The 27,608-nt window shown below is 40.5% G+C and overlaps 6 protein-coding genes across 13 annotated transcripts; 3 read left to right on the top strand and 3 right to left on the bottom strand.

Moving 5' to 3' along the window:
• Positions 1-359: 359 nt before the first annotated feature.
• On the top strand, positions 360-2,938 carry LOC141837631 (uncharacterized). Its single transcript, XM_074725005.1, has 6 exons — positions 360-973; positions 1,411-1,661; positions 1,751-2,126; positions 2,197-2,328; positions 2,403-2,578; positions 2,662-2,938. The coding sequence occupies exons 1-6, from the start codon at positions 398-400 to the stop codon at positions 2,783-2,785; spliced, it is 1,635 nt and encodes a 544-aa protein (XP_074581106.1). The 5' UTR covers positions 360-397; the 3' UTR covers positions 2,786-2,938.
• Positions 2,939-4,893: 1,955 nt separating this feature from the next.
• Positions 4,894-6,838, bottom strand: LOC141836890 (pollen receptor-like kinase 4). The gene is made up of 2 exons (XM_074724356.1): positions 6,184-6,838; positions 4,894-6,101 (listed from the first exon to the last, which is right to left on the bottom strand). Exons 1-2 carry the CDS (start codon positions 6,836-6,838, stop codon positions 4,894-4,896), a joined length of 1,863 nt encoding a protein of 620 aa, XP_074580457.1.
• A 591-nt stretch (positions 6,839-7,429) lies between these two features.
• Positions 7,430-10,214, top strand: LOC141837633 (uncharacterized). 2 transcript variants are annotated; one of them, XM_074725008.1, is made up of 4 exons: positions 7,430-7,688; positions 9,299-9,530; positions 9,696-9,822; positions 9,903-10,214. In XM_074725008.1, exons 1-4 carry the CDS (start codon positions 7,514-7,516, stop codon positions 9,975-9,977), a joined length of 609 nt encoding a protein of 202 aa, XP_074581109.1. In that variant the 5' UTR covers positions 7,430-7,513; the 3' UTR covers positions 9,978-10,214. The 2 variants fall into 2 exon arrangements, with proteins under 2 accessions (XP_074581109.1, XP_074581110.1); XM_074725009.1 differs by having other exon boundaries at positions 7,591-7,692.
• An 838-nt stretch (positions 10,215-11,052) lies between these two features.
• LOC141840225 (uncharacterized) lies at positions 11,053-20,340 on the bottom strand. 3 transcript variants are annotated; one of them, XM_074728146.1, is made up of 8 exons: positions 20,286-20,340; positions 16,647-17,212; positions 16,240-16,293; positions 15,723-15,895; positions 12,847-13,026; positions 12,343-12,525; positions 11,812-11,994; positions 11,053-11,575 (listed from the first exon to the last, which is right to left on the bottom strand). In XM_074728146.1, exons 2-8 carry the CDS (start codon positions 17,189-17,191, stop codon positions 11,379-11,381), a joined length of 1,515 nt encoding a protein of 504 aa, XP_074584247.1. In that variant the 5' UTR covers positions 17,192-17,212; positions 20,286-20,340; the 3' UTR covers positions 11,053-11,378. The 3 variants fall into 3 exon arrangements, with proteins under 3 accessions (XP_074584247.1, XP_074584246.1, XP_074584248.1); XM_074728145.1 differs by having other exon boundaries at positions 20,171-20,316; XM_074728147.1 differs by lacking the exon at positions 11,053-11,575 and adding an exon at positions 11,584-11,646 and having other exon boundaries at positions 20,171-20,316.
• A 347-nt stretch (positions 20,341-20,687) lies between these two features.
• On the bottom strand, positions 20,688-21,926 carry LOC141841842 (uncharacterized). Its single transcript, XM_074730035.1, has 2 exons — positions 21,608-21,926; positions 20,688-21,374 (listed from the first exon to the last, which is right to left on the bottom strand). The coding sequence occupies exons 1-2, from the start codon at positions 21,689-21,691 to the stop codon at positions 20,847-20,849; spliced, it is 612 nt and encodes a 203-aa protein (XP_074586136.1). The 5' UTR covers positions 21,692-21,926; the 3' UTR covers positions 20,688-20,846.
• An 81-nt stretch (positions 21,927-22,007) lies between these two features.
• On the top strand, positions 22,008-27,373 carry LOC141837117 (uncharacterized). Of its 5 annotated transcripts, XR_012602526.1 has the most exons (5): positions 22,008-22,069; positions 22,157-26,031; positions 26,890-26,953; positions 27,113-27,174; positions 27,265-27,373. XR_012602526.1 is itself a non-coding variant. In XM_074724576.1 (3 exons), the coding sequence occupies exon 2, from the start codon at positions 22,167-22,169 to the stop codon at positions 25,977-25,979; it is 3,813 nt and encodes a 1,270-aa protein (XP_074580677.1). In that variant the 5' UTR covers positions 22,008-22,069; positions 22,157-22,166; the 3' UTR covers positions 25,980-26,027; positions 27,113-27,373. The 5 variants fall into 5 exon arrangements, 1 of the variants encoding a protein (XP_074580677.1); XR_012602525.1 differs by lacking the exon at positions 26,890-26,953 and having other exon boundaries at positions 22,157-26,027; XR_012602523.1 differs by having other exon boundaries at positions 27,113-27,373.
• The last annotated feature ends 235 nt before the right edge of the window (positions 27,374-27,608 follow it).

Below are 27,608 nucleotides of genomic sequence, written 5' to 3'. Positions count from 1 at the left end.
CAAGTGGGTGCTAAAATAGAATTATGATAATTTTACTTTAAACATAAAGTGGCACTTTCTAAAAAAGGATGATAATCATGGGCAAAATAAAATATAATGAAATTCGCCCTTTACTTTATTCCCTCGTCTCTGATGGCCGACGCAGCCATACGAGCCGTAGATAGTTTTGATAGATTCTTCATCCGCCGTCCACGTGTGTTCTTTTCATCGATGGCTGTGATCGCACTATCAAGATCTTGATCCCCATCAACGGCTTATAATGCTTCATTGCCCCGGTAAAGTGTGGTTCCCGCCGGCCAGGTTGTGACCTTTATAAATTTCCCTTCCTCGCTTAAACCCTAGCTCCAACTCTAGCCGCCGGAGACACCTAGCCCCAACTCTAGCCGCCGCCGGAGACATGGACCCCGTCGTCAAATCCAAGGCCTCCAACGGCGTGGCGCGCGGCGCCTCCAACCTCGTCCTCATCCTTGACTATGGCTCCCAGTACACCCACCTCATCACCCGCCGGATCCGGCAGCTCTCCGTCCTCTCCCTCTGCGTCTCCGGAACCAACTCCCTCGAATCCATCGCTAAGCTGAATCCTCGCGTCGTAATACTCTCCGGCGGGCCCCATTCCGTCCACGCTCCCGGTGCGCCCTCGTTTCCTGACGGCTTCCTCGAGTACGCCGAGGAGAACGGCGTCTTCGTGCTCGGCATCTGCTACGGGATGCAGCTGATCGTGCAGAAGCTGGGAGGAGTCGTCGACGTCGGGGAGAAGCAGGAGTATGGGAAGATGGAGATCGCCGTGGAGGGTGAGTGCGGGCTTTATGGGGCGGAGGCCTCTGGCGAGCATCAGATTGTGTGGATGAGCCACGGAGATGAGGCGGTGAAGTTGCCTGAGGGTTTCATGGTGGTCGCCAGGAGTCTGCAGGGATCAGTGGCCGCTATTGAAAACAGATCAAAAAGGCTCTATGGTCTCCAGTACCATCCGGAGGTAACGTTTCTTTGAAAATTTTTTTCCTGTCTTGTCTATTTGCCAGTTGCTCGTATGAATTGTCAAGGCATCTTTCTTTTTCTTCTTCTTTTAGTTACATGCGCTTCAATTCAGTGAGAAGAGATTCATTCTAGTGTGTTATCAAATGTCCAATTTCAAGATCCAAACTTTAGATCCTGCACCAAATTGACAATTTCTGTTGATTTATAAATAATCTGCCTTTAAAGGGTTATGGTGACAATGATGTTAGCGACCATTTTTTTTTTCTGTTTCAATTCAAACTTCATGTTTGCATCTTGAAGTCTTTTAGTTTTTGTGTACATTCCACAATTGCTTGGGGTGTTGTAGTAGAATTTTTTTTCAGGCCATAAATTGTAGTTTGAGAATGCGGTTATAACATGCATATATTATTGTCATTTTCTTTTTGGATCTGATAGGTCACACATTCTCCTCAAGGAATGGAGACACTCCGACATTTTCTCTTGGACGTTTGTGGGATATCTGCTGATTGGAAGATGCAAGATGTACTCGAAGAAGAAGTTAAGGTTATCAAAGGTATGGTAGGGCCTGATGAGCATGTGATTTGTGCACTATCTGGAGGAGTCGATTCCACTGTTGCTGCTACTCTTGTTCACAAGGCAATTGGAGATAGGCTTCATTGCGTTTTTGTTGACAATGGCTTATTGAGGTTAATTACACTCCTTTCATAGTATTGTTACAAGATGAAAGCTTGATGCCATTGCATCTATTTGATACAATAAACCTTACCTGCTATAGGTACAAGGAAAGGGAAAGAGTCATGTCGACCTTTGAAAGCGAGCTGCATTTACCAGTTACTTGTGTAGATGCTTCTGAGCAGTTTCTGAATAAGCTAAAAGGTGTTAAAGACCCTGAGATGAAGAGAAAAATTATCGGTCATGAGTTCATACACATTTTTGATGAATTTGCTATAGAACTAGAGAAAAAATTGGAGAAGAAACCTACTTTCTTGGTCCAGGGGACTCTCTATCCGGATGTAATAGAGTCTTGTCCACCTCCTGGAAGTGGAATGACTCACTCTCACACAATCAAGAGCCATCACAATGTTGGAGGGCTCCCGAAGGACATGAAGCTAAAGCTTATTGAACCACTAAAGTTCTTATTTAAAGATGAGGTATGATGATATCCAGTTACATGACATTTTTGCTACACTGAATGATTCTAACATGCCAAGTGCTTGTAAGGTACGAAAACTTGGATCCATTTTGAATGTTCCTGAATCATTTCTAAAGAGACACCCATTCCCTGGACCTGGCCTCGCCGTCCGCGTGCTTGGCGATGTAACTGAAGGAAATGCTTTGGAGATTCTTCGGCAGGTTTGCTTGATGTCTTCTTCTTGAGCTTTGTTTGCCCCCCTCAAGATACTACCCTCTTATAACATATTTTCTAGGTGGATGAGATTTTTATCCAGTCAATCAAAGAAGCTGGCCTCTATGATTCCATCTGGCAAGCTTTTGCTGTTTTTCTCCCAGTACAATCAGTGGGTGTTCAAGGAGATCAAAGGACACATTCTCATGTCGTCGTACTTCGGGCGATTACTAGCGAGGATGGAATGACCGCAGACTGGTTAGCTCCAAAACATGATTGTTGAAGTAATAGTGATTTGTTGTTGCACAATTGCTATCGTTTTTTTTCTGAAATCCTGTCAGGTATTACTTCGATCATAAATTCCTCATCGACGTGGTTCGAAAGATATGCAACAATGTCCGTGGCGTCAATCGAGTGTGTCAAGACATAACATCGAAACCACCTGCAACTGTGGAATGGGAATGAGTTGGAACACAGATGAAGATCATCGACTTGTTAGTTATTCTGCGGCTATGGTTCCAACCGTAAGGTAGACACACAGCCTGTGTCAGCGTTATTTGTGATGATCGCGTTTGAACAAATTATATATTTATAGTAAAGGCATTATATTTTGTGCTGTGTTCAAAGTATTAGTTTAACAAGTCTTTTACAATATACAACAAGATTCTAAACCTCGATCCATAAAACAGTAAAAGTCTTAGTTAAAGGAGGGGAAATAGATCTCTACACCACCATGAAATGACCACATTTGCTAATCTCTTCACTTTGCTGTAACATCTTTTTGTAATAGAAGCTCAACTCATAACACAGCTTACTTGTTGTGTGTTGGGTTTGAGTTTGATGGCGGAATTCTCCTAAAACTCACCTCTGCTTGCCTTCCCTGGTTTGCTGCCCGGTCTATTTTCACGGCGACAAACTCTTCTCCGGCCGACAGCAGCTTCCTCGTTTGACCGAAGCTAGTGACGGAAAGGAGCAATACCATCAGTAGCAGCACTGCAGATGAGAAACACTTGAGCTGCTCCATCAGTTTCATCTTCCTCCTCTCCCTTGTAAACTAAGGAGGTGCTTAGGTGTTTAAATCATTGGATTCTCCTGTGTTTTCCTGCAATTGTTTACTTTCCTCTGGTTTGAAAACATGTGATTGATCTTTGACTGCAGGAAAATAATCTTATAACTGGTTGTTGGATCATGTGAGGTTTAAAGAATGAGATGGTGGATTATGCCAGTCTTTGACCTTTTCCACCTCCTGTTCTTCATTTGCTGACTGATGATTACTATTTTACTACAACTTGAAGTTTTAAACTTGGTGTCTATAGAACATGGTTCATCAGTAAAGTTTATTGATCCAAGAAGTAGAATGTTATATATACACAGCAGCAATGATATGCAGTATGAAAAAGTCCAACATAAAATCAACATGACACATTCAATTGCATACAGTGGATTCTACATCCATACAGTGGGACTCACAGTTATGCAGTGTATCATGTTGGTTTCATGTTAGATTTTTTCATGTTGCATATTATTTTTATACATAGATATATATTGTTATAAAAGAAAATTACCGGAATACTTAAATCAAGAAAAAGTTTAATTAATTACTTAATGATATACCTGTAATAATCTACTATTAAAGGAGGCATGTGGGTCGGGGCGACTAGATTTGGATGTATCGAGATCAAAAAGAGGTCGACTTAGTTCTCGAGCTTCGGTGGTAGTGGGGCCCGGGAAAGAAAGGCGAGAGACATGCCCTCTGATTGTATGTTAACTTTGAACAAAATATATTAAGATACGGAGACTACAAAGAGTGTTCGATAAGGGCATCTCCAATAGGGAGTATTTGATGGGGATATTTATTTAAATATCCTCACATATCAAATATCCCCCTACAATAGGGGATATTTGTGAGGAGATTGGAAATCACTGGGTAAAAGATTTTGCTCGGTAATTTTTAATTATTTTATTATTAAAAATAATATAATAATTGATTGTGATATTTAATTATGATATTTGAAAATGAGATAAGGATAATAGGTGGGATCCATAAATATTTGGTTTGTGATATATTTGATTTTGAAAGTTGAGATATTTAAAGAAAGAGATATTTGATTGATGATGTGGATGTGAGAATCACAAATATTTGGATGAAATATTTGGTAACATTGTGGATGCCCTAAGAGTACTCGATCGCCGGTATCTGAATTCCTCTATATCACTTAGTTTTACAAGTAACAGGAAGATGGCACAGTTGGAAACACAAATCATACAATTTAGAAGTGTTTTATGAATCTCACAACCAACTAGTATCGAATGTTATCGTATCATTTTTCCTCTACCGAAACTCTTACGAGAAATTAAATTGGTATTAAACTTAAGCAGCTAAATATATCAGGAAAAAAATTGAGTGTGGCTCTAGAACATCGAGATCTCTTTCTCGTCCATGAAATCCCTGCCACCTTACCGTTTTCCACACTGCCATTGTTGTCGAGAACACAGGAAAACCTTCGGACCTCGCCGATTGCACTGTGGATCACTCACTGCTGTGTTTTTGTTGCATTGCGAGCTTGTTCAATTTAATCTCCACTTGCTGCTTCCTTCAGCGCTTCAATCTTGTCCAGAGCTTCTTCTAGCTCGCACCGCTTCTCCGCATCTTCCTCGCAACAATCTAATCCGATCTGCAGCAACTTGATCAGCTCTTCCTTCGTCGTCGCCGCCGGCGTTGGCATTACCTCTCCGTCGAGCACCTTGCTCGCCCATTCCTCTCGGGGGACTGAGCTCACTAGGGCCGGCAAGTCTGTCCCTCCCTTCTCCGTGGCGGGCACTTTCCCTGTCAGGATCTCGAGTATGAGCATGCCCAAGCTCCAGACGTCGCTCTTCTTGCACGTCCTCTCTTGTTTTTTGTACTCGGGGCACTTGAACGCCGCCATGAATTGGGCGGCCTGCGCCGGGTTCATCACCGGAATCAGGGCGAAGTCGGTGAGCAGTGGCTCGAGGGAGTCATTGAGAAGGACGTTCGAGGACTTGAGATGGCCGTGGGGCACGCTGAGCATCTGCAGCTCTTCGTACAGGTAGTTTAACCCTTTGGCTACTCCTTTCACGATCTTCAATCGAGTGCACCAGTCAAGCGATGCTTCTTTCTGTCGGAGGAGATCCGCCAAGCTCCGTTTGACGGCATAGCCAGTGACCAGCAGCTTCTCATCCTTCCTGTAATAGTAAGCTACCAATGGCAGCAGATTTGGGTGGGACAACCTTCCTAGCCGTCTCATATGCTCGTCGAAGTCCTCCTTCCCGACCCTGTTCATGTTCCTAAACCTTTTGACCACCATGGCCGTGCCGTTCGGCAAGGCGGCCTTGTAGGAGGTGACGAAGTTGCTGGTGGCCAACACCTCTGCAGAGGACTTGAGCAGGTCTTTCAGCTCGAACCTCCCTATGCCGTCTTTCACGAAGATCAACCTTCCTTGGTCGGTCTCCTTTGTGGACTTCTTGCTAGTGGTGCTCCCGGCGTCGGAGCGAATTGATCCCTCCTCCATCATTTCTTCTTTGGTTTGCGCGGGCTTCGAGCTCTTTACTACCGCAGGAGGAGCTTTAACATTATTCTCCGGCGGCCGGCGACGAGTCGAGAGTATGATGGCGATAATGGCTAGAACTAGACTGAGGACTACCATCGACGACATGTTAGATGATGGCGAAGATGACGACGACGACGACGCCGGCGGCGGCGACGACGACGACGACGAAGAACATGAAACTTGAAGAGGTTTGCCGCATAAGCCTTTGTTACCTGTGAAAAAATCGCCACAGAATTAAAATAAAATACAAATTTTCAAAACTTTGATAATTTGAAGTTTTTAGAAGATGATAACCTGAAAAGAGACTAGCGTCCATATTGCTGATGCCCGCCGGGATGCTTCCCTCCAAGTTATTGTTCGACAAGTTCACCATCTTCAACTCGTTCGATCGGAGCTGTGGGATCGCGCCGGTGAACCTGTTGCCGTCCAGCCCCAGCTCAAGCAGCCTTGGCAGCGAGGCGACAGAGGCCGGAATCGCTCCCGTGAATTGGTTGTTCGACAGGTACAGCTTCTTCAACCAGCTCATGCCGGCGAACGACGCGTCGGGAAGCTCGCCGGAGAACTTGTTCCTCGACAGGTACACGGCTTTCAAGCTTGTGAGCTTCCCGAACTCCGGCATTGTCCCGGCGAAGCCGTTGTTTATGATGCTGAAGGTGCGGAGCCGAGGCAGGGCCGCGAGGGGGCCGACGTCAATCACGCCGGCGAGGTTCATGTTCTCGAGCCGAAGCCCGTCGACGCTGCCTTCATCGTCGCAGAGGACGCCGGCCCACTTGGTCACCTTGCCGGAGCAAGGGTCGGAGTCAGGGACCCAGCTGCTGAGGGAGCCGGAGTTGTCGATGATAGTGGCCTTGAAGGCGAAGAGGACGTCGGCGTCGGGGGAAGTGAGGGAGCGTCGGACGAGGAAAAGGAGGACGGCGACCAGGAGCGGGAGCGGCCGCCGACCATCCATGGTGCTCGGCGACCGTCCGACGGTGCGCGCGAGCAGCGGAACGAGACGCTATTGATTGGGGAGGCGTTCGTCGAGAGATTTGAGTAGGCGTGGGGGATTTGAGGGGGAGGCGTTTTTTGAGGTGATGGTGACGCCGAAGGAGACGGTGGGGAAGGCCGAGAATAGGGGGGCGAATGATGGTGACGACCGGCGAGTTGACCGAGTCGTCGCCGTTAGGCGAGTCGTCGCAGGCGCGTCGCAAGTTTTGTCCGCGTCGAGCGTTCGACAGAAATGGAAGGGCTTCCCTTCCTTTGTGTTTTTTAATCTCAATTTTAATTATGATTAACAAATTTTATCGCTCGTTAATTAATTATAATTCTGTGTGATTATTTTGATTTTCAAGCAAACCGCCCGTTTAGTAATTAATTATCCTCTGAAGTAAACAGAGCCGAAGTAGTGGCATTTTTCATTCCCCTACAGATAATTTGAAAAATAAATGTTAAGCAAATAAGCGCTTATAATTTTTAAATTTTTTTTGACATTTAATTAATATTATTGCTAATTTTTATAAGACATCTTCTAGCATTGCCCTAGCCGTCGAACAAACTCTCGTCACCTCCCGAAGTTCCGATCGAAGAGGCGAAGAGGCGAAGTGGCGAACGCCACCTCACGGAGCCCGCCGGCATTGGACGCCGGATGATCTCCTCCACCTCACCTTACGCACGACCACGGAGCCGTGTTACGTCGTCGTCATCACCTAACGCACCCTCTGATCCTGCACGTCGTCGGTCGTGCAGTCGTCCACGCGCAGACTTCCTCCTCCTCGTCTCCCATCCCGCCTCCGGTCCTCACATCCGTAGCCTACAATACAGTAGGTCCACGCCCATCCCTGTTTTATGATTTTTTTTTTCCAGAATCGTATTCCTCATTTCCTTGCCCACATGTAGAAGAATTACATATTTAGTGAAAGACATAAAAGAACTTGCTTGTTCCTTTTTGTTGTATCTCTAAGCTTCTTTTCTATGTGCAATAGTCTGTTAAAGCTTTAAAGTTATTTCTGTTTCTTGGTTTAAGAGGCTGCTGCACCAAGGGATTTTCTCTTTCTACTTAGCTGTTGATTAAGATGTGTAATGCATGTTAAATTTTCGAGTTTCCCTTTTTTTTTAGCGATGCAAGGTATAACTTCTTGTTAATTTTCTATTTTTGTCAGTCATTCCAGTTGAATGTATATCATTCTTAGCAATTTGATGCATAAGATGTTTGATTTGGGACATCTGTTAAGAGTTTTTAACTCATATTCATTTGTAATTTGCTTTTAGAAACACTTAGTATCTTGAGAAATTGAAACTTGTGATATATATTTATGCTTACTTGTGATTCTTGAGTAGTTTTTTTAATTGTATTATTTTTGTAGGTGTTTTCAATGCTTTATAATTTTTCCCATTGAAATTATTAATTTTACTAGATTGTTGTCCACTTGTTTGTACTTCGTAGTTTGGTTGGAAATTGCACATTGCATTTGTTATAGAATAGCTTGATTAGTATTCTAAGATATAGTTAATTTTCCTTTGATTGCCATGAAATTATAATGTGTAGAAAGCTATTGATTTGTAGTTTAACCGTGGATCTAGGTCGACCACTTGACCTATTGGTCAGACTACAGGACCAGTGAGCCAGAGCTCGTCTGATTGTATTTTTGGTCTGTTTTTAATAACTACACATTGATGACTTCTCCAACTATTACTGTGAAGAACAACGACGAGACTAAGCTCAAAAGATTTTTCTTCATATATGACTTTGTTGATGACATGTTTATCTCAACTCGTGTGGCTATTTTCAATCTCCTCTAGTTAAGAAAATTTGTAGTGACACTGATTGAGCAATGAGCAACTATTGCAAAAAATTCATTTCCATGCTTCAGATACTCTATAGTATGGACATAAGCTTCATGATTGTCTGGTATTATACAAGGGATTTCCATATTTCTGTTGCTATTCCCAAGATCAAAACTTTCTTTGTCTTCTTTGGAATTAACAAATATTTGATGTCAGATTAATTTATAGATATTCTGATGCAAAGATCTGTTTTTATGTTTTAGTTTACTCCTTTTTTTTTTGTTTTAATGGATAATATGGCGTAACATTGTTAAGCTTGGCTGATGGGAATGATTGCTAGTCGTAACAGATTGAGGTTTTCTATTATTACGAACACCATGTATTACACGTAATCACATGTGAAAACTCTATGAATTCAATCAATTGCCTGTTGGATGTAGCATTGTGATGCTTAAATTGATGCTATGGTTATTGAATCTAAGATCAGTGATTAATTTAAACATTGCAAGGTGTAAATTGAAATGGTTTCAATTCGAATGAATAATGTTTTCACCATCAGAATTGCTCCATGAATCTGTAAGGGTTCCTAATTGACCTGTTTTGCACTGTTGTTTGATTCTGCATTTTATTTATTTTGGTTGTGTAGAATTGCCAGTTAGTGAAAGCATTGTGGTTTCTTTATCAATCAATATGGCATCTGAATCAAAGGCCAGTGCTGTTCAGAAAGTTGATCCTGTGATTTCTTCAGCAAAGATTTTTGACAAGGTATCACAATTTAAGCGCATGTGCAGAAAGTATCCCTTTATCGGATATGGCCTTCCTCTCATTTCACTAACGGTGTTGGGATCCATAGGCCTTTCACATCTGCTACAAGGCAGGCAAGAGCTGGCTTTTCATACTTCTGCTTTTTGTTAGGTTCATGAAAAGATTTATAGTTACTATTGCATAAAGTTCTTCAGCATATGTTTAAGAATTGTTTTTTTTCCGTTTATACATTTTGTAAATTTTCTTTTTTCCCCTTCTTGGTCACAAATTAATTTCAGCAAAGATGTGGCAAAGGAAAGAGATGATATTGAGTGGGAGATCATTGAAACAAAAAAGGCACTCACTCGACTAGGCCCCAAGGATGGCTATGTGCCTAAAAAGCTTTCTTTGGAGGAGGAACTCAAGGTAATTGATTATGCTACAAGCTGTAAGTTGTAGTTATTACTACTTTTCGTCGGCGATCCTGATTACTATTCAACATACAGGCTTTGCAACAAAAGATTGATATTAACAGTTACGAGTACAAGAGAATCCCCAAACCAAATGAACAGGCGAAGTAAAGTATAGTTAGCATCTTTTCCGGCCGCACAGTTGTTAAGACATCTTGAACTTTAATAAGAGGGAGGCTTTCTGTTTCACTCTCGATTCCCAATGTAAATGCCAATATGAAATGGTTATATTATATACCTTCTTGTTCTAGTTATCAATCTTGTAATCAGATATCAATAATTCTGATACTTCAAAGTTCCACTGGACAACTGCTAGTTCACATTCCCGGCAGAGTGTGACAGTGTAAATATCTAGCGATGTGGATGATCTGCATACACTCTTACTCTTGCATCCTTGATTTTATCTATAGCATGGCAATGATGGACCGAGTGCAGACACATAGGGTAACTTTATGGTCCATGGAGTAGGCGGTAGCAGAGCTGGGGCACCACCAAATTGGAAAAGGAAACTGCTGGAGGCCAAGATGGCATGGATACTGGTGTTTGAAATAGTGGATCTTGCAATGAGATGATGGCTTTCCAGCTTGATGATTGTTTTCAACCTTCAACCAGGTGCAACCACCAGTTAAGGAATGAAGCTAAGCCATGGAGGCTGGGGATGTTCCAAATAGGTTAATCCAGTATACTATCAACTTGATGAGTTTAGGATTATTGGTTTTAGTATTTTTCTTATCTGTATGTTCAACTTATTGTTGTACTTCTAAGCCGGGTGATAATGCATTTCAGTTTATCAACCAATTGAAGTTGATGTTTAAATGAATTGATTACAAGTGAAATGTGTTGATTTAAGCGTTTGTACGAAACAATGAAGCACACAACTCATATTCAGTAGAAAATAATGATGTCAAAGATTGTTTTGTCCCAAATCCATTGTCCCGTGCTTCAGAGTATTCATATTATAGCGATATCTTCTTCTGTAGAGTTCAAATAGTAAGAACACTTCCATTTATTCATCATTAAAAGGGCATTGCTTTTGATTTATACTTTGCTTAAATAGCTCTATAAAAGGATGCTCATTATAGTTAGTCCATAGAGAAGATCCATGTTTGTTTGCTTATGTAATCCTTTTCTCGATCAAACAAAAAATCAATGCAATAAGGTTTGTCTTGAGGAGGCATATGGAACTCCAGAACCTCAATTTTAGCCTCAAGTTCCTCAAATAAGGTTTATCATTGACCAATATCCTTTTTGTTGCACAAATATTTTGAAAAAGAAAATAAGTCTAAATGAGTTCCAAAAACAATTTTTGGGGTCTTGTTGGGACCTTCTAGGTAGTTTTGTAAAACTATAAGGACCTTACTACAACAAGGTCCTGCTGATCTGCTACGAGAACTCTGTATTCCCTATCATAGTTCAAGAGAAGTCATTCTTCTTGTGCCTGTACTCGGATCTTTTCGATTTTCATTGAGCAAGCAGTACAAGTAAACAAAATAGATACAGCAGGGTAAAGCATCACAATTCACAAGGAGAAGCATCTGCAGGTTGCTTGTCTTTAAGCTTCATCTGTTCCGATGGCGGCATGGAAGCTGGTAGAGTTGATTCATTTGCAGGGGCAGAAACTAGTTCTTCAGGAGTCATACTTCCTGAAGCTGGTCCACCAATTGCTAGATCTTGATATGTAGGAAGATCAGCCCAAGAGAAGGGATTAACTACAGGAGGAAAGAACAAAACCAGGTGTGTGAAAATGTAGCATCTGATGCTCAAGACAACTAAAATAACACTGAAATGAGAAGAAACAACATCCATTACATGGCAATCATCCTATGAAAGGATAGTTCAATTCATTTTTGTCACTTTCATATATAAAATCATGTTTTTGCAATGGATTTTTTCTTTGCACATATCACACAAGAATTGAATGAAAGAGTGAAGTATTACAACTCACAAGATGGATTTGTAGGGTGCTCATCTTTAAGCTTCATCTCTTCTGGAGACATAGAAGTTGGCAGTATTGATTCATTTAGAGAAGAAACTGATTTTATGGAATAAGTATTTAGTGGAGCTGGTACACCACCACCTAAATTTAGCTCTTTATTTGCAGGAAGTGTAGCCCAAGAAAAGGGATTAACTGCAAAAAGCAGAACAAATCGATGTAACAACATAGCATTTGATATCGCTAAAACAGTTTCAAGAGGTTCGAAAACCACAAAAGGCATCCATTACAATGCTAATCATCCTCTTGGATCTGACATGATGCAAATGGAGAAAAAGAAGAGAAGATAAACAATAGACAGTTTCATTTTAATCACTTTCATACTTGAAATATTTGCTGATGATGTGCTTTTGTAGCAAGAACTTTGTTAAAAACTAAAGTGCATCCTTCAATATGTATGAACAAGACCTTCCCATTGCACATGATGTATGATAAGAAAAAACAAAAATAGTAACAACAATGGACTGAAACATAAATACTCACAAGAAGATGCACGCGCAGGATGCTCATTTGTAAACTTCATCTGTTCTGATGGAGGTAGATCAGTAAGTGGTGTGATATCATTTGGATAAGAAACAGGTTTGTCGGAAGCAGCATTTGGTGAAGCTGGCGCACCCACTAATGGTTCTTTATGTGTATGAGCAGCAGGCCAGAACAAGGGATTAACTGCAGAAAATGGCCAATTCATAAAGTGCTACGATGTAGATTCTGATATTTCTTACAGTAATTTCTAGGCTGCTGGGCATGAGAAAGAGCCATAACTATGACTATAATCCTCTTCTATCTGACATTGTAAATGGAGAGAAAAGGGAATGCTGAAGAATAGCTCTTTTTTGTCATATCACTTTCTTACTTCAAATTATATATGCTGATGCCAGTGTTTTTGCATACTCATGCAAAAGATGAAGAACACTCCCTATCTTGGATGACATGCAAGTAATTTCTAGGATGCATACTCAGGAGAAAAAAAACAGATTGAAGCATTACATGGTGCATTTGAAGCAAGCTCATTGTTGAACTTCATTTGTTCAGATGGAGGCATGGCAGTAGGTGGTGTTGAGTCATTTGGAGGAGAAGGAAATGGCTTTTCAGGAAAAGAATTTGGCGAAGCTGGTGCACCAACTAATTGCTCTTTATGGGAAGGAGCAGCACAAGCCAAAGGAATAACTGCAGAAAAAAGACCATATCAGTTAATTGTAATAATTCAGCATTTGAGATTGCTTATCACAATCTCCAGTATTCTGGAAATGATAAGGTAAAAGGATCCGTAGCATTAAGATATTGTACAAAGCATGAAAAGCATACATGCCGTACCAAAGTCCATGCTTGAATCATCCAAGAGGTTAATTGTGTAAATAGTGAGCCCAAGCAAAGTCAAATTTATTAAAAACTAGAGACAAATTATTAACAAAGATATAAAAATTTCCAACATTCAATAGGATTTGAAAAGAAATGTAAAATGTTTTTTTCATTCCATGTGGATTTTGATACTGCTAACCACATACCACCATAATTAAGTTTTTGTTTTTTGCAATGTTAAAATACCTACATTTTATAAGCTTCTCCAGTAAAACTCCAAATGTCAAATTCTCCAGACAAATGGTTAGCATAATATGGATGTGAACAAAAATAGCAAGGAAATTCCATATCAGGCAAGTTGAATTAATTAAAATTAAAGGTGAGAGAACAGATTTAATGAAAGGTGTGAGATGTGCAAACTAAAAAATAGACTAGGGAAGAAAGATTTGATGAGTAAAAGGAGAAAGCGATTAATGAAGAGAAGAAGATATTCTGCTACCAGTTGGCTGAACACGAAGACATAAAGACAAGAGAGCAATAGACAAGAGGTAAGAGAGGTGAAGATATCAAGGAAATTACATTCAATAATGCACTAACTATATAAACAATATAAAAAAACAATAATTACTGCCGTAAAATTAGGCATGCTATTGTGCATTGTATATGTCCAAGCAAATATATATAATAGATTTTCTTAGATATTATTCATGTTTTGAAATCTCATGCCATGCCCAACGACACAATTGAATCATTCCGTTCCAAGAAATTAACAACACCCAATACTAATCATCATAGATAATCCCTAGAGTGGCATCTGTATCAATTATGTCAATGAGAATCATACCCTTTAGCATGCACCGCATACGTCAACATAATTCAATTGATGCCATCTTTTTTTCTAGCTTATCTCTTCAAAATTCTTCAATTGATTATTTAATTCTTGATCTAATTTTTAAAAGCAAATAAGTTAAGTGGAAGAAAACTATAGGAGTTAAACATATAAAAATGACTTAAGGGGGTCTTGGCGCAACGGTAAAGTTGTTGCTGTGTGACTTTGTGATCACAGATTAGAGTCGTGGAAATAGCCGCTTGCAATGCAAGATAAGACTATGTACAATAGAACCAATGTGGTTTAACCCTTCCCCGGAACCCAACATTGGCGAAAGCTTCATGCACTAGGCTGCCCATTTAAACATATAAAAATGACTTAACCATTAATTCTCGATATGCAATCTCTTTAGATGATGAAGACTTTCATTCCATGTATTTCTCAAAAGAAATAATAAACACATCCTTGTAAATTAGGATTTAGTTTACAAACTTAAGTTCTCATTATGCAATAATGAATTGATTCGTGTGTTATTGGGCTATTTATATTACTCAATGAACGGTTTGCAAATCATTTTGTCTACATGATCAAAACATATAAATTCCCCTAACTAACTGACACATAAGGCGGGTTGAGGGGTAGTCTTCTTCCACAAGGATCCAATATACAACAAGTTTTATAAGGCAAGATTTCTTCCATAATGCTCTAGCTTCAACAAGGTGAGATGGGGTGATGTAAAGCTCCTGATAGTAGTCGAGGATTCTTCTGTGATGCGTCAATTCTAGCATAAAGAGGCAAGGCAACACAAAGCACCACTGAAGTCCTCCTTAAACTCCTTGATTCCTCCCTCCCTCTAGATTAGTGTCCACCAACACCATGTGCCAACATGCTAACACGAGTTGTTTCTACAAGGGACCGATAATGGGATGTAAGTGAGTCGAGCGTGATTGCATTCAAGATTATTCATTTTCTTATTAATCTTGTTCAAGCAAGCTTATTTGTTAAGAATCTTATCAATCTCGAGCGCAGCTCTAGATTTTTTATTGAACTTGACTAAAGACATTATTGTCCTTGTAATTTAGTTAAACATTACTCTAAAAATGAATTTGATACTATTTTCTCATTTTTAACATATTATAGATAATTTGAAACTGTAAAAATTTATAGTGTATACATCTTTTTGGATATTTGAAATAAATAAATAAAATCTTAATCGAGATTTAGATAAGTTAATTATTCACGAGCTTTGTTTATGAACATTAATGAGTCAAGTTCATTAGCATTTGAGCATGTTTATCATAAATGAGCTCTTATCAAGCTGGGTATAGAGATTGTTTAAGAATAAGTTGGTCATCTATAGCCCTAGGGGCTGATAGTTTAATGTAGAATGATAATTTAAACCATGATTAAATAAACTAAAATTTAAACCAATTATATTTTTTGATATAAGATTCTAGTTAGGACTTTTGTTTAAACAACAAACAGTCTCAATATTGACTCCTATTTCCAAATACAATAGAGCAAATTAATTATTTAGTTGAACCTTAAGGATTTTTGTTTTGGTAATTAATAATGGGTATCAATAGTATTAATTTTCTTATGGTAAGTTTTCTTAATTTTTCAAAATATTCCACAAACACTAGTGATAAAATTTCTTGTTTATATAAACAATCTTGTACCCACTAAAAGTAGTCCTTAATCCCACCAATGATTACAACAAAGTCTATTCGCTCACCTTCTTCAACTTCAAGGGGCCTTTGAAGTAGAAGATCACTGCCATCACAAGGGTTCATCAAGCGTACAGGACGTTTCCTGACATAATTCTCTTGAAGAGGCCTTGGGGCCTGAAATGAAAACTGAGAGAGAGTTACCCCTTGTCTAGCATGCTCTGGATGTTCAAGCAAATACCTACAAGGTTCATGAATTATGAATTCCAAGAATTAAATAAATTAATCAAACATGACGAAGCAACATTTGCCATAAACAATGGCATCAGTTCTACCGTCACTATATATCACAATAATAAACAATGGCATCCAATTCTATCGTCACTGCATGTCACACTGAACAGTCTTGAATCACCAAGATAAACGTGAGTTGCAAATCATACTAGTTAGTAATCCTCTATTAGCTCTTTGCTTGAGCAATGAAGTAATGCATGGACAGATATAGACAAACCAACATACAGGCACATATACTAAGAGCGAGAGTAATCAGAAAAACATGTAAAGAACATAGAACACAGATCACACCTTTGAACTTCAACCATGGACCGCAACTTTTTTCCAGATGGAGCAGTATAATACCTGCAGAAAGAAAGCACATAAAGCAAATCAACATTTGACACCTTGAAGTTGGTTAAAATACATGATTTGGATAACTACTATATCTCAGACCAATCAATATTACAGCAGCAGTTTTACTTCATAAAATCAAAATTTTGAGTGCAAGTCTTTTGAAAAAGGTCAAAAAAAAAAAAAAAGAAGCTAAGCCTGAAAAACAAAAACAAACTGGTTAGAAGGTCCATCTGCAACTATGATATTTTCAAGATGTCAAAAATAAATGTATTGTTTAAGGAACAACCAGTCCTTTTTATCCTTGATGGATTATTTTGAGAAAACAAAAGGAGAAAGGAAGAAGTGAAAATCCAAAGACATACACATCTGCAAATTTTGTGCCCCCTTCGCCTCGGATTCTAAGCAATCTTTCCCAACCAGAAGGGGGCTGAGCTATGTTCGGTTTATCAATTGCCCAGACTCTACTGCCATCTTGAGATATGTCTTCAGGATCTTCACATCGAATAGTAGGGCGCCATTCTCTAGCATGTTCACATACAAAATACTCTTCCAATATTTTTTCACGAATCTGTTCATATTTTTCTTTTGTTGGAATTATCCTCCATTTGAAACATGAAGCACATTGGACAGTGAATGTTCCAATTGCTGAATAGGTACGATTGGCAGGATTTGGCGCCAAGAAGTTTCTAAAGGTAGGAGTATTATTCTCAATGTGATTAGTAACTGCAGGAATATCATTACTTGTACCAGGATCATAAAGAACCAGTTCTTTTGAATGACCTTCAATAGATTGATTGCCACAATACAATGGATCGCCATCAATCATATGAAGTGACCTTTTTTTACCCCTTTCTGAAGACTCTGGGGATCTGTGTCTGAGGGAAATATCTTCCAGATGTGACTGCATTTGAGTTGACACCTTCAAAACCTGCTTTACAAGAATGCTGATCAGTAGGATTGGATATATTTGATCTTGTACTCAAAACTGCTGAGCTAAACGTGACTTATTAACATGCACATATAACATACAACAACATCAAAAGGAGTAATTACTCATATTTTTAACACTATCTTCTTTTTGGTGTCAGACTTGTACTTGAGACATTTGAACATGGTAAAACTACATGATGAAATTTGACATGTATTGCTGCAATTCCTACCACATATTAAATTACCCACATTCTAAAATACAGCTAAGTACGTAAACAATTACAGATTAGGAAAACCAGGCACTTTCCATCCATCAAGTGCACATAAAAGTTCTCAATTTGTTCCTGAAGGAATAGCTTCTCATCTTATTAATGCAGGTACATTGGGCATATTAACATGTTGCTAACCTCAATGCCTAACTCCTTTATTTTTGGGAGGATTTCTTGATTTATGCTTGTCCTCCAAGCGAAAGGGCAATGCTAATCTGTGCTATATCATTTTTATTTTATTGGATGCTTTCGAAAATATGCCTAACTCTATATAAATGATAGTCAATGGCCAACAAGCAATACCTTCTTTTCTAACTTCACTTTTCTTTTCTCAAAACGTTGAGAAGTAAGAAATCATACTAATTTTGAAGAATTCAATTAAACACATTGATTGTGCTGCTACATTGAGTATTTCCTATGATATTATGGATTCTGCTACTAAAAAGTCAAATGTGGAAATCCTAGCACATAAAATACAAAACTAAAAGCAGCAATCAAAGGAAGAAGAAACTGACAATGTAATCCTCCTATATCTATGGAATTGTTAACTTATCAGAAAAAATCTCTTAAAAACATATATAGAAAATCACAAAAAAAAACAATTAAAGGAATGGGATTATCTTATATCTCCTACTCAATATACATAAATTAATCCTCAATATGCTTTTGATATTTTCGTAATTCACATTGCTATATCCAATTAGAATACTAATACATACACATCTCCTTTCATGATATGCTGCAATCCCTATAAAATAGTCTAGCGTGTATGATTAGTTATACATTGACTAAAGTTTTATTCCTCAATCATCTTATTTTACAACAGTATCAGAGCCATCCTTGATCCTTGTCTAACCTCTTGAGAGTGGGCATCAGGGGAAGATTTCAAGCATGACCTTGCCTCCCTCTTGTACCTATTATTCCTCCCTCCTAAGCTTTCACTTCTTCACCAAGTTGCCTCACCTACCTTGTTATCCTCCAGGTCATCATTTCTAGTACCCACTAGACTAAAGTCAAGATACTCATGAATGAGATTCTCACCGACACTCGATTCCACGGATCACTCCAATCCAATCAATCTCTGCTCTGATCTGTTTTCATATTTTCTTAATAAGCTCTAGGTGACTTACTAGATCAGTCACAATAAAAGCACAAACCTGAAGTTAATTACATCATCATGTCTCTCAAGCTTAAGAATCCTATTGAATGCTTCAATCATCTTATTTTTCCAATTGTAAGAAGCACATGTCATTTGTCAACCTTGTGGGTTGCTTGATCTGGCATTATGAGGTAAGCCAAAATTCATGGACGTATTGCCAATATGCCATTGTCCTGAAGGTTCAGATAATCCTAAGTTAGGTGTGTCATTCAATTTGGCACCAATAATCATGAAACATTAGCTTGTCCAATAATGCTCTTTTGGTTGGGTACAAACTAAAGATACTTGTAGTACCTTCAGTTTAATAGGTGTTAAAGGAAAGATATTATCTCATAATCTCCTGTCGCTATGCATCGATTAATCCTCGATACATTTTTGATATTTTTCTGATTTGCATTGATGCGTTTCCATTTAGAATATTCACACATATGTATTTCCTTTTATGATATACCACAATTATATAAATAGAGTAGCATGTATGATTAGTTATACATAAACTAAAGAGTTATTCCCCAATCATCTTATTTATAAAACCATCAGGCAGCAATCACGGCACCACAAGAAACTGTTGCTAGTAAGGGAAAAAGCTCTAGTTCACTAGTGTTGTAAACATCTAAATAAAGAAGGAAAGAAAGATCGATTAAGAGGACTATGAAAAATAAATATACAAGATTATGGTTTTCAAATGTTTCAGAATGCAACATCCCATCAGATATTTGTAAGATGAAAACTCTTGGAAAGATGTATTTCCTACTACTATAAGTGAAGGATCTCTGATTTCACAATTCATCTATCAATCTTAGTTTGTTAGTCCTAGTACGAAGTCCCAATTTCCATTTTTATAAAAGCATTTTAGCGAGTTCTTTATTTTTCATCTCAACTCCACCACAGTTCTTATATACATAATTTCAAAACTTGTTTGACTTTGTTAACAAATAAGGATATATTCAAATTGTTAACCCATGTGCCTTATCTACGATAATCAGATCATGACATTAAGGTCTATCTAGATTTGCTGTAAAGGCTGACTAACAAGAGGCGCCAAGTAGCTTGGATCATCAAACATATTGGTAGTTAAAGCAACTATTCTCTTGTGCCTTAACCCTAAATTCCAATTTATGGAAGGAGTAACATAGCCTTAATTTACCTAATACAACTGAGAAAAGAAAAACAACATTCATCTTGTTGACATACGATTTGTATTTAGCAGTCTAACGCAATCGATTTGTTGTTATGGCAATGTTACAACGAGTTCGCCAAAGTTTCAGTATCCATATGCATTAAGGATCATTTCCATGTTTGCCATAGAATGCACATAAACACAACAAATGCTTTGGGTACGCCAAGATGGAAATTTTTGAAGGCGCAAATCAACTAATCGATAATAAAGGCATAAAATTTCAGCGAACAGAAACGAGGAATCTAATCAGATGCAGCAGAAACACTCCAAAATAGTCCTTTTTCTTCCAAATAAAAAACCCGAAGAAATCGCATCCAGTTGTTTCGTAAAAGATTCAGACTTAGAAACCTATGAATCGCCCGATGTTTCCAAACCACAGAGGCCTCAGTTACTCCTCGCCCGGGGAAGCAATCCCAGTATTTCAGGGAGAGAGAGAGACTATGCGAGAGAGAATGAGATCTACCCGCCGATCCGGCGATCCCAAATTCTTCTCCCCTTCTTTTTGTTTCCTTTTTAGCGTCGCGTGCTCGCTCTCTTAGGCAACCAAATCCCGAAACGCCACTGCCGAAGAGGGGATGGATGAGCGGTCTTCACGAGGAACCATACTTACTCGCATACCTGGCTCGTGATTGGTTGTCACGGGTAAGAAGAAAAGGACCCATATTTCCTCGAAGCATAAAGCCGGTAGAAGCTTGAGCGATGAACATTGAAACATAGGCACAGGTCAACCATATCCGTACAGTAGGATTTGACTGGAAATGGGTCGAGCTGCATCGGGTCAAGTATAAATTAACGACATCCCTTAATCGAATACTAATTGTAATTTCAAATTCTCGATAGAATTTAACAAAATCAAGAACTTGCATAGTTCATCTGTTATGATTTGTTTTTCTTTCCTTTTTCAGATACTTCTGAGAGTACACACATGAACTCCAGCACAAACACAGCGAAATGATGAACAGTAACACCCTCTCGATCGATGAGAGGCAGAAAATTGGCCAAGAAACTATTGTGCAAGGGCGAATCACGTAAACAGTTTGGGAAGGAGCTGAGTGGTCATGCAGTGGAATCCTTCACCTTGCCTCACATCCTCAACTTGCATGGAAGTGGCTTCGGCATCTTCAGCCTCCATCGGATCACCCGCGAACCCACTGACGGCCATGGCAGCTTGGGATGCCGCCCATGGAACAATAGCTAAAGAGCTGGAGTCGGCTTCTGCCTCCTCTTCCTCCGCCTGAAACCTCTGGTTCCCCGAGCGGGTGTAAAAAGGAATGGATGATTCTGAGCGCTTACTTTTGAGACAGTGAATGAAGTCCGAGGCGACACGGAGAGAAAGATTTGTCGAACCAGGGGACGAGAATAGCGGTGATTCCACGGGCTTGTAAAGAACGATCGCTCTCTCCTCGTTGTCGGAAGGATTTGGAGGCGAGTCCTCGAGAACAGAATCCCAACTCGGCGTGGCAATATCGCTAACACAAGAAAGAGTGTCATCGATCGTCATGGCGGATGCTGTCTCGGCCGCTTCCATGATGGGTGGAAACTCACCGGCATCCTGCAGAAAAGTATAAGGGAAAGATAAGAACTTTGCTAAACTCACTGGCGTCATGGTGGAAGCACGGAATGCGAAAACAGAGACTCCGAAGCGCAAAAGATCTTCGAAATCCGCATCAAAATGTCACAAATTCAAGCTCAATCACCACGATTTCAAGTATTAAACTAAGAAACAAGCGTCGACGAAGAAAGGGGCGGAAACCAGAAATCAGAATTCAGGGAGAGCTTCCTCACCAATCTTCGTATCTTCCTCGCTGGGGACGAGAGCGAGAAGTCCATGAACTCGTCGTACACCTCCTCCAAGTCCTTGCGCTTCATCTTCCCGCACCGGCACCGCTCCTCGCCGCCGATCTCCGTCGAAATCCTAATGTTCCCGTAGAAACGCGAACTCCGACCTCTCTATCGCCACTTCAACGCAGGGCTAGTGACACGGAAGCTTCAGCGCTTCCCCGCCATTAATGGATTACAAGAGCGAGGGGCGGTCGGGGGTGTGCCCTTCGAACGATCTCTGGAAATCTCCAGAACGCCGTAGAGGATTCGGTCCGTTGAAATGGGCCTAAGAAGCTCTGAGTTGGTCTGGGCTTGAAATTCGAGAGCGGGCTATAAATAGATTCAGATTCGAGAGCGGTCGGTTGGTCTCTCGTGGAAGTCCCCAAATCGCGGTTTCTGATCGATCCAAAACCCTAGCGTCCAAAGGTGCGTCGTTTCGTCTCCCGATCCCTCGATTCCTCTCGATCTCTCGGCCTCGATCTTGATCTTGATTTCTCTGTGTGTCGTTGGCAGGTGGACGAAGATGGATAACTTGGATGCGGAGATCGCCAAGGCTCAAGAGGAACGGCGGAAGATGGAAGATGTCGCCATGCTCACCTCCGTCACCTTCGACGCCGACCTTTATGGTGCAGGTCCCGACCGTTTCGAGGGCTATGAGCGCTCTATCGCTGTTAACGACGATGAGGAGGAGCAGGACGGTGACAGCCGCGAGCTCGCCCGTCGGATGGCCTCTTACACCGGCCCTAAGTCTCTTAAGGAGATCCCCAGGGCGGGGGCGGATGGCGACGAGGATTCTGGGTTTAAGAAGCCCCAGAGGATCATCGACCGGGAGGATGACTACCGGCGCCGGAGACTTCAGAGGATCATTTCGCCTGATAGGAACGATCCGTTTGCTTCTGGGGAAGCTACGCCGGACCCTTCGGTGAGGACATATGCTGACGTGATGAGGGAACAGGCCTTGCAGCGTCAGAAGGAGGATATTTTGAAGGAGATAGCTAAGAAGAAGGAGGAGGAGAAGAGCAAGGCTGCTGCTGAGCCAGCCCCTGCAGCGCAAAAGAGGAGGAACAGGTGGGATCAGTCGCAGGAGCCTGATGGCGGTCCTGTTAAGAAGGCAAAGCCAAGCTCGGCGTCATCTGATTGGGATGCTCCCGATTCCACCCCTGGGATCGGGCGGTGGGATGCAACACCGACGCCTGGGAGGGTTGCAGATGCGACACCCTCCGTCTCTCGCAGAAACAGATGGGATGAAACTCCTACACCCGGGCGACTTGCCGACGCTGATGCAACTCCTACCGCAGGTGGTGTCACCCCTGGCGCTACGCCAGCTGGTATGACATGGGATGCTACCCCCAAGCTTTCTGGGCTTGCAACACCAACGCCTAAGCGCCAAAGATCAAGGTGGGATGAGACTCCTGCTACAATGGGCAGTGCCACACCATTACCGGGTGCTGCGACTCCTGCTGCTGCTTTCACCCCTGGTGTTACTCCTGTAGGCGGTGTTGATCTTGCGACTCCGACTCCTGGTGCAATAAACCTTCGAGGTCCCATGACTCCGGAACAATACAATCTGTTGCGGTGGGAGAGGGACATTGAAGAGAGAAATAGACCATTGACAGATGAGGAGCTGGATGCTATGTTCCCACAGGAAGGGTACAAGATATTGAATCCGCCTGCATCCTATGTTCCCATCAGGACTCCCGCAAGGAAGCTCTTAGCTACTCCTACTCCAATGGGTACGCCACTTTATTCGATACCAGAAGAGAACCGTGGGCAACAGTTTGATGTCCCAAAGGAGGCACCTGGGGGTTTGCCGTTCATGAAACAAGAGGATTACCAATACTTTGGGGCTCTCCTGAATGAAGAAGAGGAGGAACAGCTTTCTCCTGAAGAGCAGAAGGAAAGAAAGATCATGAAGCTATTGCTGAAAGTGAAGAATGGTACTCCACCGCAGAGGAAAACAGCCTTGCGGCAACTTACTGATAAGGCAAGAGAGTTTGGAGCTGGTCCACTGTTCAATAAGATCCTGCCTTTGCTCATGCAGCCAACACTCGAAGATCAAGAGCGCCATCTTCTGGTAAAAGTTATTGACAGGGTTCTATACAAGTTGGATGAGCTGGTCAGGCCTTTTGTTCATAAGATTCTTGTGGTTATAGAGCCTCTTCTAATTGATGAGGATTATTATGCCCGTGCTGAAGGAAGAGAGATAATCTCCAACCTCAGTAAAGCAGCTGGTCTTGCAACTATGATTGCTGCCATGAGGCCTGATATTGATAACATTGATGAGTATGTGAGGAATACAACAGCACGAGCTTTCAGTGTGGTGGCGTCTGCTTTGGGAATTCCTGCTTTGTTACCGTTTCTGAAGGCTGTTTGTCAGAGTAAGAAATCTTGGCAAGCACGGCACACTGGGATTAAGATTGTCCAGCAGATTGCTATTCTCATGGGATGTGCTGTGTTGCCACATCTTAGGTCTCTGGTGGAAATTATAGAGCATGGTCTTAGTGATGAGAACCAAAAAGTGAGAACCATTACTGCCTTGTCTCTAGCAGCACTTGCAGAAGCAGCTGCTCCATATGGTATTGAAAGCTTTGATTCAGTGTTGAAACCTTTATGGAAGGGTATCAGATCTCATCGTGGAAAGGTTCTTGCTGCTTTCCTGAAGGCAATTGGTTTTATTATCCCTCTGATGGATGCTGTTTATGCAAGTTACTATACTAAAGAAGTCATGATTATCCTTATCCGTGAGTTCCAGTCACCTGATGAAGAAATGAAGAAGATTGTGCTAAAAGTTGTCAAGCAGTGTGTCAGTACAGAAGGGGTAGAGGCTGACTATATCCGCAATGATATTCTTCCTGAGTTTTTCAGGAATTTCTGGGTTAGGAGGATGGCACTTGACCGCAGGAACTACAAGCAACTTGTGGAGACAACTGTAGAAATTGCAAATAAGGTTGGTGTGGCAGATATTGTAGGAAGGATAGTGGAGGATCTCAAAGATGAGAGTGAACCTTATAGGCGTATGGTGATGGAGACAATTGAAAAGGTGGTGGCTAACCTGGGAGCATCAGATATTGATGCTAGATTAGAAGAACTTCTTATAGATGGGATCTTGTATGCCTTCCAGGAGCAGACAAGTGATGATGCCAATGTTATGCTTAATGGATTTGGTGCAGTGGTTAATGCTTTAGGCCAGAAGGTCAAGCCTTATCTTCCCCAGATTTGTGGTACAATAAAGTGGCGTTTGAACAACAAAAGTGCCAAAGTTAGGCAGCAAGCTGCAGACCTGATATCACGGATTGCCATTATCATGAAGCAGTGCAAGGAAGAGCAACTGATGGGTCATCTGGGTGTTGTCCTGTACGAGTATCTGGGAGAAGAATACCCTGAAGTCTTAGGTTCCATCCTGGGAGCACTTAAAGCTATAGTCAATGTCATTGGTATGACTAAGATGACACCACCTATTAAGGATCTACTTCCTCGTCTGACACCAATCTTGAAGAACAGACATGAGAAGGTGCAGGAGAATTGCATTGACCTTGTTGGCAGAATTGCAGATCGAGGAGCAGAATTTGTGCCAGCTAGGGAGTGGATGAGGATTTGTTTTGAGCTTCTTGAGATGTTGAAGGCTCACAAGAAGGGGATCAGAAGAGCTACTGTTAACACTTTTGGTTATATTGCCAAGGCAATTGGGCCACAAGATGTTCTTGCAACACTTTTGAACAATTTAAAAGTTCAAGAGCGTCAAAATCGAGTATGCACTACCGTGGCTATTGCTATAGTTGCTGAAACATGCTCACCTTTTACCGTTCTGCCAGCTCTTATGAATGAGTACCGTGTTCCAGAGTTAAATGTACAGAATGGTGTTCTTAAATCTCTCTCATTCCTCTTTGAGTACATAGGTGAGATGGGTAAAGACTATATATATGCTGTTACACCACTGTTGGAGGATGCTTTGATGGATAGGGATCTGGTTCATCGTCAGACTGCAGCTTCTGCTGTTAAGCACATGGCTTTGGGAGTTGCTGGTTTGGGTTGTGAGGATGCACTTGTTCATTTGCTTAATTATGTCTGGCCCAACATTTTCGAGACTTCCCCTCATGTTATTAATGCTGTAATGGAAGCTATTGAAGGGATGAGAGTTGCACTTGGTGCAGCTGTTATTCTGAATTACTGCCTTCAGGGTTTATTTCACCCTGCAAGGAAAGTTAGGGAGGTCTACTGGAAAATCTACAATTCACTTTACATTGGATCCCAAGATGCTTTAGTAGCTGCTTATCCCACACTGGAAGATGACGGAAATAATTTGTATAGCCGACCAGAGCTTGCAATGTTTGTCTAAATGATATCTACATCTGCATATGGTCTGCTGATGATGATTTGTGATCATGTAGGTTTGTAACTTGTTTCTTATTTGGTCCTTTCCAATAATTATATTTCTGAATTATAAATTCTACAATTATGTTTCTCATGTTGCTGCATCATTTTGAAGGTCATGCTAGGAAGTAACTTCTTTTTTGTTATCGCTTCATTTTCCAATTAAAGACATGCTTTATGTATTCTAGTTTTGATGTCTCTTAATGACTAGGTGCTTTTGGATGTTCCTATTTGGCATATTATTTGTTATTGTCAACTAAGGACAGATTTATTTTTATTTTCTTCCTTAGCCAACTGATCGTGGTCTTTGTTGATGTCATTCATTGATTGTGGTGTATAGATGGATATTTCTTAAGAACTTTATGCTTTATAATCATTGAGCATAAATTTATGAGGTTTTTGAATAATTTGTTTTTGTTCTATGATACTGTCCTTTAACATCAGTTAACATTTTACCAAGATCTATGTTTTATAACTGTTTGTATAATATTGAAAAATGGATTAACTGAGGATCATATCATGGCTGCCCATATCAGTATTGATATTGAACATTCCAATATCTGTTTTATCGGATCAGCAGGATTGGAGGGGATTGAAATTAGTGAGGAAAAATTAAATAAAAAGAACAATACAAGTCTATTTAATGAATGGGAACAAAAAGGAATTTGTAAAATCTCTAAGAATGATGAAACTTTGTATTATATTATCATATTATTAACTATGCATGACATAATACATGTATGATCTCTCGTATAATGTCAGTATGCTCTAATGTTTTAATGTTACGAGATATTTCTAGTATTGATAGTTATTGATATCATGTCTAATAATTTTTAATGATATTGTCATTGTCATTGTTTTTTTATATAATCTAGGTGTTCGAACTTTGCTTGATTAATCTTGGAGGTACATAGTTTTCTCTTTTGGTTCACTTATCAGGTAAATTCGGAGCATAATTTATGTACACTTAAAGGTCTATCTTCAAAATATTCATTTCTATTAAGATCAGAACCATGATCCTTTTAAAGGGTTGATAGTATTGTTTTCTTGCATAGAGTATTTGAGATTATACTAACCTCCCAATTTTCACCTTTGTAGGACTCTATTCGGCCTCCAGTCGCTTGTGATCGAAGGAGGAAACTCGTACCCATGACTACCGAGTACATTTTGGTCATTCTATTTCGAGTTTACCATAAACATTTGTCGAACCAGTAACATTGCTATGACGTTTATTTTTGTTATTTTTCAAGGGAGTGAACTTGTACGTGGAAGAAGATTTGCACACCAAACTTTGTCTATCAGCTATCGTCTATGTGAAGTAAATTCTATATTAGTATCACAGTAAACATAAAGTTTCAATTATCTGAATTTGTTTTGTATGGATCTTAGTGAGATTTCGCTAGCTACATCTGTATTGATTATTTTCACTAGCAAGATAAGCTTTGTGATTAACATCTTGAATTATAATCTTTAGCTGGTCGTAAAAGCATGAACGCAGAGGAATGAACAAGATCTCATACAATATCGACAATTGAGAGGGAGGCTACTGCAGCAGTAGACATCATCTACCTGTACATGGTAAAAGATCAGGTAG

Source organism: Curcuma longa, chromosome 11 (assembly GCF_044706935.1).
Source record: "Curcuma longa cultivar G26 ecotype Majalengka, Jawa Barat chromosome 11, ITB_CL_G26_1.1, whole genome shotgun sequence".
Lineage (NCBI taxonomy): Eukaryota > Viridiplantae > Streptophyta > Magnoliopsida > Zingiberales > Zingiberaceae > Curcuma > Curcuma longa.
Note: the sequence above shows the minus strand (reverse complement) of the source record. Positions and strands in the feature narration are given on the sequence as shown.